Source organism: Otolemur garnettii, unplaced genomic scaffold (genome assembly GCF_000181295.1).
Source record: "Otolemur garnettii isolate 467f Iridium unplaced genomic scaffold, OtoGar3 scaffold00073, whole genome shotgun sequence".
Classification (NCBI taxonomy): domain Eukaryota; kingdom Metazoa; phylum Chordata; class Mammalia; order Primates; family Galagidae; genus Otolemur; species Otolemur garnettii.
Window position 1 is genome coordinate 2171271 of NW_003852468.1, and position 17350 is coordinate 2188620.

The 17350-nt window shown below is 44.9% G+C and overlaps 1 protein-coding gene and 1 pseudogene across 2 annotated transcripts in view; both read right to left on the reverse strand.

The window, feature by feature from the left end:
• Window positions 1–17350, reverse strand: part of HAO2 (hydroxyacid oxidase 2) — a 24401-nt gene that overhangs the window by 5546 nt on the left and 1505 nt on the right. Inside the window, exons 1-4 of one of the 2 annotated variants that reach the window (XM_012807672.2) lie at window positions 8576–8680; window positions 6687–6825; window positions 3950–4101; window positions 1704–1987 (exon numbers count right to left, since the gene is read on the reverse strand). In XM_012807672.2, the coding sequence (XP_012663126.1) occupies window positions 1704–1987; window positions 3950–4101; window positions 6687–6817 (567 nt within the window). In that variant the 5' untranslated portion in view covers window positions 6818–6825; window positions 8576–8680. Of the gene's footprint in view, window positions 1–1703; window positions 1988–3949; window positions 4102–6686; window positions 6826–8575; window positions 8681–17350 lie in introns of those variants that run through there. The other variant, XM_003793812.3, reaches the window with a different exon arrangement.
• LOC111726633 lies at window positions 8101–8243 on the reverse strand (annotated as a pseudogene).

The following is a 17350-nucleotide window of genomic DNA, read 5'->3' on the forward strand; positions in this document are numbered from 1 at the left end:
TTTTTTTTTTTTTTTTTTTTCTGGCTTTTTTTCTTAACAAAATTTTGTAGAAAAGGATTTCTACTTTAATTGCTTATTCATCAGCCATTAATCATGTGACTACTCAATAATTATGCCAAGATCTGAGGACACAAAGACAAACAAGATACAGTCTTTTTTTTTTTTTTCCTGTTTGAGACAGAGTCTCACTCTGTTTCCCATGTTAGAGTGCCGTGGCATCAGCCTTGCTCACAGCAACCTCAAACTCCTGGGCTCAAGTGATCTTTCTGTCTTGGCCGCCCCATTAGCCCAGACGACGGGCACCTGCCACAATACCTGGCTAGTTTTTCTAGTTTTAGAAGAGATGGGGTCTTGGTTTGCTCAGGCTGATCTCAAACTCCTGCCCTGCCACCTCAGGTTCCCAGAGTGCTGGGGTTACAGCCGTAAGCCATCATGCCCAAGGCCACACAGTCATTTCTCTCTCTCTCTATATATATATTTTAAATAGAGGCAGAGTCTCACTTTGTTACCCTCAGTAGAATACCGTGGCGTCACAGCTCACAGCAACCTCCAGCTCTTGGGCTTAGGTGGTTCTCTTGCCTCAGTCTCCCAAGTAGCTGGGACTACAGGCGCCCACCACAACGCTCGGCTATATTTTATTGTTGTTGTTGTTGTTGTTGCAGTTTGGCTGGGGGATGGGTTTGAACCCACCACCCTTGGTATATGGGGCCGGCACCCTACTCACTAAACCACAGGCGCCACCCCACAGTCATTTCTTTAAAAGAATTCAGAGTGCAGTGTACTGACAGGTGACCAAACACATCTGCAGGTCACTGTGCTGTGTGAGGGTCCAGTTACGAGCAGAATGTTGAGAACTAAGTAATACTTCAGTAATCTTACCCAATGTTTACCCTTGGCTCATTATGCTCACCAAATATTTATTCTCTAGACTTTGGATAATGATATTGGAGCACCCCAAGGCCAGTTTGTGGTTAGTGAGTAGCATTGTTGAATAGCACTTGATTGGGTAGCACAGCTGCCTGTTGGTTGAAAAGGCTGACATTACTATCTCTACTATAGGCAAGGGCTTAAGTTTACCGTGTCTTTCTCTCTCTCAGGCACTCCATGCCATGCAATTGTAGGATTTTAGTGGAGAAAGTGCCCTTGTAGTCACCTAGTTCAGGGATTCCAAACAGATGTGTCCAGTACCCTGCTGATCCAGAGCTGAGTTCTAGATGTGAAGAGATACTGATCCCTCCATCTTAGCAGGGTGGCACCTGGGCTGGCTGGACAGGTGGCCAGTTGCCATGGCTGTTGAGTACCTCCTTCATTGCTAGCTTATCTACCTGCACCATCCAAAATGAGCATTTTCTAAGTGTGCCATGAAGTAGAAAATGCTGGATGTTTTAGTTTACGCACCTATTCATGCAAAAATCCTCTCTATGGCTTTCCCGTTTCTCAGTGTCCAGCTCTGGCAGAACACTTCAGGGCAGAGGCTGGGCAGCCTCAGGGGTGAGGATAATTGGTCTTATGTTCTGTTTATCGGGAAGCTCTGGGGAGCAGAAAGCAGATCTGCGTTTTGAACAGTTGTGTCCCCAGTGTCTGGCATAGCACTGGCAGCCACTCAGTACAAATATGTGAAAGGAGGAAGGGAGGAAAAGAGAAGCGGGCAGGAGGAACCGGCCTCCTGGGAGGCCTCCCACAGACTCTGCCTCGTTTGCTACCTCTCCAGGTGATCGGAGATCTGTTAGCATTAAGTTCCTCTTCAAGTCTAATCCGTTTCGAATGTCGTGTCGCCTGTTTCCAACTACAGGGGCATCCACGGTGACTACCAAAGCTTTGAAACCCAAGGACTCCACCCTCTGGACCAGCTGTTTGTTCAGCTGCTGGTCTGACTGCACATAGAGCTGGAACCACCGGAGGCCTCCTGGGGCAGCAGCGACAATATCTTCAAAGCTACAGCTGGCAAACGTGCTGGTGATGTAGCAGACACCGGCTGCTTGGGCAGCTGCAAAGCAAAAACACCCCTCAGGTCGGAGGGCAGAGGCATCTGGACCAGGGTGGGAAGCCCTGGGAGCCTGAGTGGTTTCTGGCCAGCTTGCCCTGTTACTGCAGATAAAGCTTAACTTATATTCTACTTTCCTGTAGGGCTGGGATGGGAGGTGTTTGGCCAGACTGAGAAGTCTAACGCAGTTTGGGTCCCCCTCTGTATACAGATCATGTACTCCGAATAAAATACTTCCAGCTAGAGATGTTGTGTAGTCTCCAGAGCCACATTGGCTGTGTTGCAGCCTTCAGATAGGAAAGTGGGCCTCTTATGAATACCTACTGAAGCAGGAAGGAGTTAGAGAGGGCAGAGGATGAGGGAGTGAAGTCCCCACGGAGAAGCCTGGACGTGGTAGTGGAGACAGTGTGGCATCTGTGATTAGAAGAATGCTAGCTAGCTCTACCACTGCCGTGCTACGTGTCCCTGAGACTCTCATTTCCTTATCTGTAAAATAGGGTGCCATGAAGTAGATGTGAGTTCCAGATGTGAGTTCTACATGTGAGAACCTCACTTTAGGGTTGTGGGGAGATTGAATAAGACACTAGATGCCAAAGCATTCTTTAAACTGCCAATTCTGCACGGTAGGGATGCTGGGGGTAATGAGGGTGGTGGGGATTGTCTGTGGCTGCTGCTGCTGCACACTTGCGAGGTCCTTGTTTCCTACTTTAATCATTCCATCGAGATTCCCCACGTCATTGTCACTGCCATGGTACAACCCATGAGCAGAGAATTTGGTCTAATCGAAAATTAATATTTCTAGGGGCAGCACCTGTGGCTTAGTGGGTAGGGTGCTGGCCCCATATACTGAGGGTGAAGGGTTTGATCCTGGCTCTGGCTAGCTAAAACAGCAATGAGAACTGCAACAAAAGATAGCTGAATGTTGTGGCGGGAGGCTGAGGCAAGAGAATCACTTAAGCCCAAGAGTTGAAGGTTACTGTGGGCTATGACGCCACGACACTCTACCAAGGGCGACAAAGTGAGGCTCTGTCTCAAAAAAAAAAAAAAGAAAAAAGAAAATTAATATTTTCAATTCATACCCTATTTTCTCCCCTCCCCTCAAACAAGGTATTCAGCTGTGAAATATAGTAAATATTCACATAGGCTATTCCGAGTTCAACCTAGACAGAACCAGCTCCTAAGCCAAACAGATAGATGTCACATTCAGCTCTAGAATCCTTGAATTCATTGCTTCCTTCATTGTGGAGTCAAAGGAAAGGACCCCAGGGAAGACCTGGGGAACTCACAGAAACAGATTTGAGCCAGAGTGAAGACAACAGAGGAGTCTCTAGAGTACTTTCAGCCCCACCCCTTCTCTTCTATAATTATAACTATTATTAGTGGTGGTTGTGGTGTATGTGGGGAGAGGATGACGTTTATTTACTAAGGAGACACCTCCTGTCAAACACGATGACGAGGTCAGCCAAGAAAGTAAATGGAATATGCGGGCAAGAGCAATTGTGAGGGTCTTGTGTTAAGACTTGATGTTGTGAATTTTGCCTCATTCTAAATTCAGAGACTCACCATTCAGCCCTAGGCCTGGCCCATAGGGGCCCAGGAGAGTCCTAACCTTGGGGCTACATTAAGTATCCACTTCCCCACAGACTGTATGAGTCTGAGGGGCTGGCAGCCCCCATCCGAGGGGTGACTTGGTGGGATTCTGACACCTTCCTATTCATCTGTGGCCACTTTCCCACTCTCATGAGTCTTCATTATGAAAAGTGTATTTTTGTCTCAGTCTTAGGTGAAATGTTGTACAAACATAGCTTTAAGCCCTCCCTTTCCCACTTTCCTTAATGTCAACCAGATTGCTGTCTGTAAGGCCCTTCTAGAAAGAAACGCTGGGGCTCCCAGGCCCTGCTATGCAGAAGGCACCCCCCCCACCCCCCACTTTCGGGAAAGGGGCTCTGCCCGGCTGGCTCGTACCTCTTGCTGTGCTCATTTCCCCATCAGGGCAGGCAATGGTGTGGAATCCAGTGGGTGAGATGCCGATGGGGGCACTGATCTCCTCCCCCAGGATCGTGGTCCTGGTGTCCACCTCAGACACGTCTCTCAGGTATCGGGGACGGAGGCGGATTCTGTGCTAGGCAGCAAACAGATCTGGTATTGGTGGCATGCCTCTCCAGCTGGGAGGTGCTGCTCGGGAGCTAGAACCCCTGATTCCTGGTGCAGGTCTAGGCTAGACTGGGTCCCATGAAACCCTGGTGGGCTCAGTTGGCTGAGAGTTGAATGAGCAGCGTGGACCCCGCCAGAGGCTCGGCCCCTGGAAGCCACTCCCAGCAGCTCTTCCACATTCACCAGCTTTCTGGGAACCTCCCCACTGTCCCAGCCTGGCTCTGTCAGGGTCTGTGTCTTTGCCTCTTTCACTAGACTTTCAGCACTTGGACAATTTGAGTCCTTCCAAAAAGGACTGGAAAGGAAAAGAATAGGTAGGAAGAAGTTTCTTCTCCAGTCAAAAACAAGTGTCCAGAAAGTAAGAAAAGGCTACTGAAAGAGGACAAGTCCCAGGAGTGATCATGACCTTTGGTCTAGCAGCTCATTCATTTTAAGATTTGACTTAAAAAATACCACTTTAGGCTGGGCGTGATGGCTCACCCATGATCCCAGCACTCTAGGAGGCTGAGGCGGTGAATTGCTTGAGCTCAAGAGTTCAAGGCCAGCTTAAACAAGAGTGAGATCCCCTTCTCCACTAAAAATAAAAAAAACTAGCTGGGCATTGTGATGGATGCCTGTAGCCCCAGTTATGCGGGAGGCTGAGGCAAGAGTATTGCTTGAGCCCAATAGTTTGAGGTTGCTGTGAGCCGTGACACCCTGCCATCTACCCAGGGCTACAGAGTAAGACTCTGTCTCAAAAAAAAAAAGAAGTACTGCTTTAAAAGAAAGTAAGAGAACTCACAAATGATAAATATGTAAAACACATTTTTTAAAAGACAAACAGATACCTTAGTGTGAGGGTCAAAATATTTCTGTTTTCCACAAAATAAATATTATTTCTGGGCACAAACTTAGAAACATTTTCTGAAAATATTAATTGTGCAAACTGGAGTAAGGTAGCCTCTGTTATTTCATCTGTGAAGTAGGAATTATAATCCAAATTTCCTAACAGCTTCGTGAAAACAAAATTAGATGAGTCAGTCAAAGTGCCTCGCACAGTGCTAGTGCAGCACAAACGTGTAGAATACAGTGCCTGCTTTCCATACCGTTTTCAGGTTTCCCCTGTCTTCTCTATTATAAGAGTCAGCAGATTTTTTGCATAAAGGCTCAGATGGTAAATATTCTAGTCTTTGTCACAATTGGTCAATTTTTTTTTTTTTTAACAACTGCTCAGTTCTACTCTTGCAGCACAAAAGTACCCATAAATAATAGTAAATGACTGTGAGCATGGCAGTGTGCCAATAAAACATTATTTATGGATTTTAAAATTTAAATTTCAGGCTCGGCACGGTGGCTCAAGCCTGTAATCTCAGCACTTGAGAGGCCAAGGCAGGAGACCAAAAGTTCAAGACCAGCCTGGGCAATCAGTGAGACACCATCTCTATAAAAACAGGAATAACAAAAAATAAGCTGGGCATGGTGGTGTGTGCCTATTGTCCCAGCTACTTGGGAGGCTGAAGTGAGAGGATCTCTTGAGCATAGGAATTCAAGGCTGTAGTGAGCTCTGACTGGACCACTGTCCACCCAGGGCAAGACCTTATCTAAAAAAAATATACATGTATTGTATATGTATCCATATAAACATATTGAATTTCATAAAATTTTTACATGCCAGAAATAATTCTTCTTTTGCCTCCCCTCTCCCTTCCCATCAACCACTTAAAAATGAAAACTATCCTTAGCTTGTGGGTTGTATGAAAATTAGTACTGGGGGTGGTGCCAGTAGTTCAGTGGGTAGGGCACCAACCACATACACTGGTGGGTTTGAACACAGCCCAGGCCAGCTAAACAACAATGACAACTGTAACAACAACAACAATAACAACAAAATAGCTGGGTGTTGTGGCAGTTGCCTGTAGTCACACTTACTTGGGAGGCTGAGGCAAGAGAATCACTTATGCCCAAGGGTTTGAGGTTGCTGTGAGCTGTGACGCCAAAGTTGCCCAGGAGGAATCAGTCTATCGAAAAGAGACTGGCTCCCTCCTCTGCACTCCTTGGCAGCCAGTCTGCAGGGGACCGGCTTCCCCCACCCCCACCTCCACATTTCTGGACAAGCTCAATCAGCCGAGAGGGAGCCAGTCTATCAGAAGTGAACAGGCAACCCTCCTCTGGAAAGTCCCTAACCTTAAACCCACCCTATAGCACCTCTGGTGTATCAGGTGGTGCCAAGCATCCCTGGACAACAGCTCAGCCAATGGCAACGCCTCCCGACAAAACGCCCAATGAAATTCCTCTATACACTTTAAAAACCTCCCCTTGCTTCATTTTGGGGTCGCCCTTCCACTGGCTATGCTCTAGGGTGGAGTGACCCAGGCATATGTTTGCAAATAAAGCACTTCATTGTCTTTGCATGTGCGTGGTGGTCTCTCAGCGGTGAATTTTGGTCCCAACAAAGCCACATTATTATTTGGAGTATTTTTTGGAGGCGGAAACCAGAACTACTGTTGCCCAAGTATGTTTCAGCCAGTGCAACTTAAGCTTAACAACATAAGGCTACGGGAGACCAAACTTTTTAAATGCTGCGATGTTGTCCTCCCTGGTGATGCCTTCGTCAGCTCCTCCATTGATAAAATCCCAAGATGTCTTAGACAGCTGCTCTCGCGCCTGCACCTCAAAGTCCGTCAAGCACACCAAGGGCATTTCTGGATCTTCAAAGGAAAAAACAAAACAAACCCTAAGGAGAACACTTCAGGTAGAGAGGAAAAGGTGAAGGGGAAGCCATGGTCTAAAGTCATTTAGATTCAACATCAATCCTCGGTGCTCTTTACTGTTTTTTTTTTAAATTTCAGATTTACTTAAGGGTACATATAATTAGGTTACATTGTTTGCATTTATAAGGTAAAGTCTGAGTTGTAGCTGTGCCCTTCACCCAGGAGGTGTGCCATAAATATACCCTCACATCATACCAGTTAGGGGAGACCTTACTGAATCCTCTCCATCTCCCCACCCTTGCTTCTTGAATTCAACTGTGTTTTTTTCTTGTGTGGGCCTGTAGTTGTTCATCTACTAGTTTCAAATTGGTATTGAGTACATGGGATGTTTGCTTTTGTATTCTTGATACACTTTACTAAGAAGAGTGTACTTCAACACCACCCAGGTAAGTACAAAAGATGTAAAGTCTCCATCTTTTTATGGCTGAATGGTATATGTTTACCACAATTTATTCATCCATTCCTGGGTTGATGGGTGCTTGGGTTATTTCCACATCTTTGTGGTTGTGAATCGAGCTGCTACAAACATAAGTCCAAATGTCCTTATGATAAAATGATTTTTTTTCTTCTGGCTAGATACTTAGTAATGGGACTGCAGGATCAAATAGAAAATCTACTTTTACAAACAGGCAACCTTCAGAATGGGAGAAGATATTTGCATGTTACAAATCTGACAAAGGGCTAATAATCAGAATCTACAAAGAACTCAAGAAAATCAGCAAGAAAAGAACAAACAACCCCCTTACTCTTGGGGCAGGAGAAATGAACAGAAACTTCTCCCAAGAAGACAGATGAATGGCCAATAAACACATGAAAAAATGCTCATCATCCCTATCATCAGAGAAATGCAAATCAAAACCACCTTGAGGTATCACCTAGTCCCAGCAAGACTAACATGCCTCACAAAGTCCCAAAGCTGCAGATGCTGCCGGTGATGCAGAGAGAAGGGAACACTTCTATGCTGTTGATGGGATTGCAAACTAGGCTTTTGGAAAGGAGTATGGAGAATCCCGAAAGAGCTGAATGTTTTCTTTACCTTATTCTTTATTCCTTTGTAAATCCTAACTGTGTACATTAATGCACTTATGGGGTACAATGTGCTGATTTGCTGTACAATGTGGAATGCTTACATCTAGCTGATTAACATAACCATCTCCCTGCTTACTTATTTGTTGTGGTAAGACATTTATACTGTATTCTTTTTTTTTCTTCATTTATCACCAGCATTTATAAAACCAAACCTAGGAAAAGAACTAGGTCTAGAACTATATAGAAACCACATGCATGGTTTTTATATAGCGAATGTTTAGCCTGTGCTGATTATTACAAAATCAGAACGGCGAGAATATTCGCAGGTGTATTCTTAATAGTTTTGAAACTTACCTTAATAGGGCTTCTGTCAAAGCTGTTGATCCCTGAGTGCCAGAGGCCAGGGAGTCTTGCTCCACTCCGGTGTTACCCCTCCCCTGATCTGAAGTCCTAATGGTTTGTTTTTCCTAATATTCCTCATATCTGTCTCCTCCACTCAACACGCACTGCCTTGGTTCTAGGTAAAGCCCTCTGACCTCTTAAAAGATTATCACAAAAAATTCTTATTTTTGTTTCTTGCCTCCAGACTTACTCCCCACCTTGTCCCCTTCCACCTGCCTGGGATCTTCCTAAAATCCAAGTCTGCCCCTTGACTTACAATGTGCAGCACATCGAGCTCCTGCATGCAAAGATTCCAGAAGGAAAGGTGGAGAAACCTGAAGTTCAAACTCTGACCAGCTCCAGGCAATTGGCTCCAGGGTGGAAACAGCATGGCTTTGAAGTCATTGACAGAGGGAAGGGGATAAGCCCAAGTAACCAGGGTTCATCCAGGAAAGATGTGGCCCCCTCTAGTGGACAGGGGGTCTAAGGGGCCAGATGAAATGTGGGTGCTGGGAATTGTGGCTGAGGTAGGGAGGGGCAGAACAGGTCAAATTGCATCTGGAGCCAAGCCAGAATCTGGCCACATCAAGCAGAGAAGTAGCCCATAACACTTGCCTAAGGGGCTGAGCAGGAAGAAATTATATGCCCGATGGAAAGCACAGCTCTCATGTACAGTAGGTTCTGGATGGGGCTAAGGTGAGGAATTTGGAGCCCAGCTACAGAGCTTTTTGAAGAAAAAGTCGCTTGTCAGTGGGTGGGAAGGGAGCTATTGCGATGCTGAGTTGAGTGTGACAAATTAGCCACCATCTGTAATTTATTCATTTGTACCCTACTCTTCAAAGGGTCAATAAAGCTTAGTCCAGTGTTTTTCAACCTTTTTTTATCTCATGGCACACTTGAACTTATAGTTATTTTCTGTGGCACACTTAAATTATGTTGATCAAGAAAAATAAGTAAAAAAAAGGGAATATACTTACCGTGCCTTGAATTTCTTTGGAAAATAAGTTAATTGATGATCTTTAAAAATGTTCGTGGCACAACTAAAATCTTCTCGCGGCACACCAGTGTGCCACAGCACACAGATTGAAAATCACTGCCTTGAGCAAATGAATTAGTCATCACATTTATCCTACTGTATTGCAATTGCTTATTATCTCTGTGTGCTTAAAAGAGTTAACACTGCAGACCCCAAAATGCTGTTCTTCAAAAGCCCTGCTTGCAAGATTGGACTTTGGCTGGCTTCTGGGAACTTGGATTTCAGCAGGGTTTCTAACAGTCCTTGGTAACAATGGCTTCTTCTATGTAATGTTTGTACAAACAAAACCCTGGGCATTGACTCTGACGAGTTTCCCTGGTAAGCAGCATTTGACACGTGTTGTTGCATCTTGTTCCTGTATGACTCCACTGGGAGAGGACTCTGGGAGTTTATACCTGGTTGCCTCCAGACTGTGTCCCAGAGTCTTCCCCTTTGCTAATTTGCTTTGTATCATTTAACTGTAATAAATCATAGCCTCAACTTTATTTTGAGTCCTGTGACTTCTAGGAAACACAGAATTCCGAGACGCCCAACACACTTTGTACTCCAAGGGATCAGGATAGTGTGTGACACTTGAATCAGACATCCTCTTCTGTATCTCTCTGCCTCTTTAGATGAGAATTCACCAGGTTTCAGCTCCTGATAGCTCAACAAACCTGTGTATCTTAAACCTCACACCATCACAGAAATGCCACTCTGCACATTTTTAGCACAGACACTAAACAAAACTTGTGTCTAATCCAAAAGAAATGGCTCCATCTCACTCAGAATTACATGTGTGCAATTGTGTGAATTATATAATCTGAAAGCTGCTTAGAAATAAAGAATGGACTCCAGCACCTTGATACACAACACACCATTTTATCTCACGTCTGTATCGCTCCTGATTTTTTCTTAGCCCCTTTTCTAGCTGCAGTTTCCTCTCAGTGTTCCTGTGAAGTAGGCTGAGAAGGTATTAGTCTCCCTATTTGGCATTTGAGGAGAAAGAGACCGAGGAAGTGAAGTGGCTGTGAAAGATCAGCCAGTGAGTTATTGCGAGAGATGGTTCTGGAATTATGTGTTCCCGTAGCTTGTTTTCCATTTTCAATTCCATATAAAGAGCAAAATAGTTAGTTCACATAAATTAGTATGAAATTTAAGAGAATTTTATAGGTTTGAAAATATATGCAGTTTTGAATAACATATGTAAAATTTAGTAGAACAGTCCATTTTTTTTAATTGTTGGGGAATCCTTGAGGCTACAGTGAGCCAGGTTATACTGCTTGTGTTTGCTGGGTGAAGTCCTTCTATTAATAGTGTCCCACCCCCAAGAGGTATGTCACACACTGTGGCCCCACACTCCCCTCCCTCCTTCCCTCTCCTCCCCTCCCATTCATCCTCTCCTCACCATGGACTAGCGTAAATTGTCCTCATATAAGAATTGAGTACATTGGATTCTTGCTTCTCCATTCTTGTGATGTGTTACTAAGAAGAATGTATTTCAACTCCATCCAAATTAATACAAAAGATGTAAAGTCACCATTCTTTTTTAGAATAAGTCCATTATTTTTATTAAAGGTCCAAAGTAAGGCCTATAGTTGGAGAGAAACATCATTTTTCAAAGCTTTTCCTAAATTTGGGAAGGAAGAACTTAGCACAATATGTTTTTGTATATTTCAATTTGATCCCTACCAGACTTGAAGCCCCCAGAAATTAAAGAGAGAAGTCTAGCTACCTAATGGTTGATTTCGATGATTTTTTTCTTCTTTCTTTTTCTATTTCAACTGCCCAAGGCAAAGAAATAGAGGAGAAAGAGTAAGACTCATGCTTGCTGACCAAATGCTAGATATTGTTCTAGGAACAACTGTAGCTCATTTAATCTCTTGAGGTTTTTTTCTAATAGTAAAAATTGATGAGGTATGATTAGCATTCTAGTGATGCAGAAGCAAAAATCTAAGAGCAAGGATGTTCAGACGTTAAGAGTCAGAAGTTCAAAGTCTTTTCCCTGCCCAAGAGAAGGAAGAAAGATGCAGATTGGAGTTGGTTGGCATTTCAAGGAAGACCTTGCTTTCTTCAGTATTGCAGTGTGATCTAACGCAGGCTAGATAAAAAGTTGTCTTTCTTTGAAGATTTCGTATAATTAATATGATTCATGTTGGTGTCATTTTCAGATATTATATTTGTGTGGACCCTCCCGCTACCCCCTGCCCAGGCATTCTGTGGGAAATCTCAGGATAAAAATCACAGAGAGGCTGTGAGGATATCATGGGGTGGTGGGAAACAGTCTGTTTATTATGACTGACTTTCAGGTACACTTGCTTAGTGCTACCAGATGGCGGCCTAAAGACCCTCTGGCCTGGTTTCTGAGAAATTTATACCAAGTTTCCCAGGGAAATGGCAGAGATAATATCAAGGCCACATTTGGGGGGCCTAGTTGGAGAGATTAATTTGTTCAAAGTTGGCTGAAATGCTTTGATCACTGTATGCTTGGTGACTCTTCCCCCAGCCTCAAGGATAGTGGCTGTGACGGGTACAGTCGTCACAACAACAATGGCAACATTATCAGTGGAGAGACTGCAGTCACAGGAGGTCCTGGTAACAGAACAGCCCATATGAGAGGTGGAGGGCCTGGAACTGTGGGGGCCCCATGAGCCAGCGCAAACAGCAGCGTTGGGTCCAGAGGAGACGTGGAAAATGCCCTGTGACTGACGCAGAGGAGACCCCAACAAGGGAAGAGAGGGAAGGACTTGGATTCCCAGCACCAACAGTTCAGGCCTCTGAGTACAAAGGGGACCAAAGTGTTCCTCACACTGGAGTGGCCTTAGGCACCGAGGATTAGGTTTCTGTGGGAGTGAGATAACGAAGGCACCAGCCCAGCCAAATGTTGCAAGAATTGAGTGCTGGTTTCTGTCAGCCCGGAGGCAATTCTGTTCTCTTTCCTGATCCCTCAAATGTCCTGAATCAAGGACTCAGGACCCCTCCCAGGCCATGAGGGCCACGTTTTGTATGATGATAACCTTTCTTCTCAGCCTGCTCCTCACCCACTTTCATTAGCATTTTTCCTTCCCAGTAATGAAACCTCCCCTCTTGCCTGGTAAGCACGTTCTGCTCTCAGGAGTCCGACGTTTGTGTTTTTCAGAATTGCTGCTTTGATTATAATGGGGGTGGGGTGACTCACATCCTCGTTGTACTCTAGGAGCTTTGCGTTTCACAGGCTGAAGTCATTTTTGAGGTGGGGAGGACATTTCTATTAGGGACATACTCATCCTGGATCTAGTGTGTCCTAATTAGGGCATTAGCTACCCACTGCCTTGTGTCTCCTTTTGTCACGACCATCAGTCCTGCTTGTTGATGGAGCTGAGGGGAACTTTACAGAGATGGAGAGACAGGCACAGCTTTGGTGGCGGAATTAGAAAATGAAGCCAGGACCCAGGTCTCTTGCCTCCGCATTTGGTGTTCTTTCTGAAACAAGCTGTGACTCCTGCGATGACTTCTGGAATGCCTGGCAATAGAACCTACTTAGATTCTCCCTACCTGGGACTTAGCGTCTCAGCATCGACTTAAGATTTCTAGAGACCCAACTCCTCTACACTGGATCTCATCCTTCCAACTCCTCTGCTTGTTCTGACCTGGTTGGTCCTAATCAGGAAAGGGGGCTGCACTCGAAGTTGAGGGTACAGAATGAACTCATGCTTCATCTAATTCGCGGACTAGTGTTTAGGGCTGCCTGAGGGGTAGCCTGCTTCAGTGGGGAGGGTTGGTGACACTTACTGAAAGGGGTGGTTGGTGGGGCCCAGAGATGAGCCTACAGAGGAGCCAAGACTTACAGGTCAGCTTTATTGAAATAGACAGCCACCCCCAGGGCAGTGCTTAGATGGCTTCTGTACCCAGGGGCAGTTAGAGACCTCTTTCATATGGGACTATATGTGCGGGTGGCAAATTCTATAGTTTTTCAGGAAAGTCTAACCTGAGGCTTGACCTTCTGGGGGTGGAGCTAGCCAGGTCCTTTGTCTCCTTTGTCTTGGGTTGGGGGTGGGGGGCGTAGGGCTGTGTTAGGTCTCCCAACACTTACCAGTTACGTGAGCAGAGGCAAGCTCCTTTCTCTCCCAATCTCGGTTTCCTTATTTGTAAAACTGTCAAGTTTCAAGTTTTGTATATTTCAGTTTAATGTATACTATATTGGAAGCCACCAGAAATGAAAGGTTGGGTGAAGTCCTTCCTTCCCTTTCCCATAAATGCGGAGACCTCTGTTCCGATGAGATTGGCATTCTAGCTCAACATTTCCTTGTGGCAGTAAAGTACAGAACAGGGCACCAGCACATTTTTCGGGCTTATTTGGCAGACTAGATCTCTGGCCTTCTCTCCTCCCCCTGAACTTTGCTTGTCACAAGCTGTCCCTGCCCTGTGGCTCTGCCTTATGGCTTCAGCGGGAACGATTTGTCCAGTTGGTCATGATTTCCCTTTTGCCAGAGGGGATAGGTTCTCACGCAGCCCGAGTTTCTTGCTCACAGGCCAGGTAATCCAAGTCTGTCTTGTTACATATATATACCTCTTTCTCTTTTCTCAATTTCTCCAAATTACTGAATAATTTTCTCAGGGAAATCCTTCTCACCCTTTCTTCTCTTACCCTAGTAAGAACCTAGGATAGAACCTAAATAACTCCATAGTGGAGAATGAAATCAGTGCTACCTAGACCCTTGGGTCAAAACAAAAGAGTGAAGCCATCTGAAGCATCGTCAGACCTAGCGAAGAACTTCAAAAGCCTTTGAAAGTGCCCTAAAGGCACCTGAAGATTTCTTACTTAAATTACCAGGAACTCTCTCTCTAATTAAGCCCGCTTTTTCTTCATCACAGGCAGTCGTGAGAGATTAAAGAAATTATTACCCAGCTTTCCTAGTTTTCAGTTTGGGTTAATGGCTAGCAATATAACAACGTCGCCTCTCGGTCATTTACATTGCAAATAGACCGATTTTCTGCTACTTTGGGAATCCAGTGGGTGTTTTCAGTCACCTGGGAACCCAACCACTGTTTTAATAGCATTCTTTCTCTGGGAAAGTATGTTCTGAGTTCCAAACAAATGCTTTCCATGCAGGGATTTGGAGCCCAGCCATGGTGTAAACTGTGTGCCTTTCTATAGGATGCGAGAGACAGTTTAGGGGATCCTGGGAGACACTGATCCAAATGTTCACATAGTGTTTTTGATGATTACGGATTTTCTTATTCTAGTGAATCATGGAACAATTTATAATGCAGAGTGTTGGGGACAACATGATGGTTCCTTAATATGAATAATGACAGTGCAATGGTAGCACAGGATGTCCTGTGCACTGGTAAATCGCTTTATGTGCACTTGAGCTTTAATCCTTAGGGTGGTCCCAGTGCAAATACTGTTCTTCCCATTTCACAGATGAGAAATCTGAAGCTCAAGAGGTTAAAATACCAGCACTTGGGAGGCCAAGGCAGGTGGATTGCCTGAGCTCGTGAGTTCATCCTGACCTCACGAGTTCAAGACGAGCCTGAGCCAGAGCAAGACCCCATCTCTAAAAAATAGTCAGGTATTGTGGCGCCTCAAAGTCCTAGCTACTTGGGAGTTTGAGGCAAGAGGATCATTTGAGCCCAACAGTTTGAAGTTGCTGTGAGCTGTGATGCCAAGGCACTCTACTGACATTAAAAAAAAAAAAGAGGTTAAATACTTTCTTTGAGAGCACGCCTAGTAATGTGTCTGACTCTGATGGCCTGGGTCTCACGCACCATGGCAAGAAGAAACTGTGTGTCTCCAAATGTGGTTTATGGAATGGCAGGGTCAGCAAAAATCTTAGAGGTTTAAAATGTCACGGGCATAGGCCGCTCTACTCCCTTTCCTCAGGAAAATCATAACTCTATTAATCAGGAAGTTAAAAAAAGAAACCCTTTCATTATTTAGCCAGTCATTAAAAAATAATCTCTTACATTTACAACCATCTTAATCTACAGAGCACTCTTCCATACATTATTCCCTTTGATGCTCATGATAACCCCGTAAGACCAGGGCCATCAGAGCGGATGTGCGAGGGTCCCACTTTATAGCTGAAAAAATTAAAACTTAAAACCTAGAGAATCCAAAGTTAATTATCCAAGCTAACCCACAGGAATAGCAAAGCCCAACCTGGAATCCTTCCAGCTTGTTTCTAATGCTCTTCAGCCAGTACAGAATGTTAGTGGGAGGGAGAGGACATTTGGGTCTCTGTCCTGGAGGGTCAGAGAGCTGCACAAAATGAGCTTGGCCAGGATACTACGGAGAATATGCTAAAGAGATGCCAGAACTCCTCACAGGTCCAGAACAGGTGCTGACCTCTCCTGTGCTCTCTGCTGACCGCAGGCCTCGGATAGCTATATCTATCTGTGGGTGGTAGTGGGAGAGCGAGGAGGGGGGCAGAGCAGTGGGAGCTGGGGAGCCCAGCTGTGGAGTGCAGCGTGGTCAGTCTTTGCCTTCCTCCCAACCTCTCCCTGGTCACTTACCCCACATTGCTTTCTGAAGGCCATTGCTTCTGCTGCTATAAGGCACTCACGGCCAAGGGAGTCAGTGGAGCAGAGATCTGCTCTCGTGGGCTTTGGTGTTTGGCACACGTGGGCTCAGATCTCAGCTCTGCCACTTGCTCCTCATGGCTCCCAACAAAATGTATTTGTGAGAACAGAATATTAACATCTTTGCCCTAGGGCCGTCATGAAGACTAAACAGTATGGTGCTTGTAGTTTCTAGAACAGTGACTTTTATGGCCTAGATTGTCAATAAAAGGCAGGTCCCTTCTCAGTAGGTGCCTCTTCATTTCTCCTGTTGGTGACATGTGCACCTCACCTGATGCTCAGGGCCTTGAAAGTTGCTGTGGGATCTGAGTCATTCTGTCACAGTGTTATTTAAACCCTGTGTCAAATTGACTCATTCATTTCTCCAACAAGGTTTAGTGACACACACTCTTCTCAGGGTGGCAGAGGCATTTACTGCTCCCCTGTGCTCCCCAGCGTTTCCCAGGTGCTTAAAGACAGGCTGGGTTATCGAGCTGCGGCCCAGGGCTGAGAGTGGGAGGGACGTGTGTGATTCTGGCTTAGGAATCTAAGAGGTGGTATGCGACCTTCCATTTTTGTTTCCTCATCTGCTGCAACCCTCCAGTCCCCCAGAAGGCAGCGCTGTATGGTAGAGGCAGCTTAGACCCCAGCTCGCCTTTTGGAGAGGATCAGCTAATTTTGTTTTTTATTTTTTGCAGTTTTTGGCTGGGCGGGGTTTGAACCTGCCACCTCCGGTATGTGGGGCCGGCGCCCTACTCCTTTGAGCCACAGGCGCTGCCTGGATCAGCTAATTTTGTATGAGTAAGAAAAAGATATTTTTGTGTTAACCCACTAAGTTTTCGTGGTTTATTCTTTACTATAGCATAGCCTAATCTAACCTAATGTACCCTGGCATTTTGCTAGATACTTGGAAAAAAATAAACTCTTTAAGATCAGATGAGGTGGCTCACACCTATAACCCTAGCACTCTGGGAGGCTGAGAAGGGGAAATTGCCCTAAGCTCACAGGTTGGAGACCAGCCTGAGCAAGAGTGAGACACTGGCTCTAAAAAATAGCTGGTCATTGTGGTGGGTGCCTGTAGTCCCAGGTACTAGGGAGGCTGAGGCAAGAGGACTGCTTGAGCCTAAGAGTTTGAGGTTGCTGTGAGCTATGATGCCAGGGCACTCTACCCAGAGTGACAAAGTGAAACTCTGTCTCAAAAAAAATAATAATATTTTGAGGTTATCTTTTACTTTTATTTTTAAATGTTAGTTGTTCATTTTTTGCAACTTTGGAAAAAAATAAAAAAACAAAAAGAATGAAAAAAAATAAGAAGTTAACTGATGACTCCATACGGAACCTCAGAGTCAAAGCTTTCTGTAATAGACATACTTTTATTTGATAATGTGAATGTTATTTTCTTTGTATTATTATTATTGCTTAATATTTCGATGGAGCAATCGTCTGATTTTTTTTCTGAATGTATTTATCTTCATTCATTCTTTTTTTTTTTTT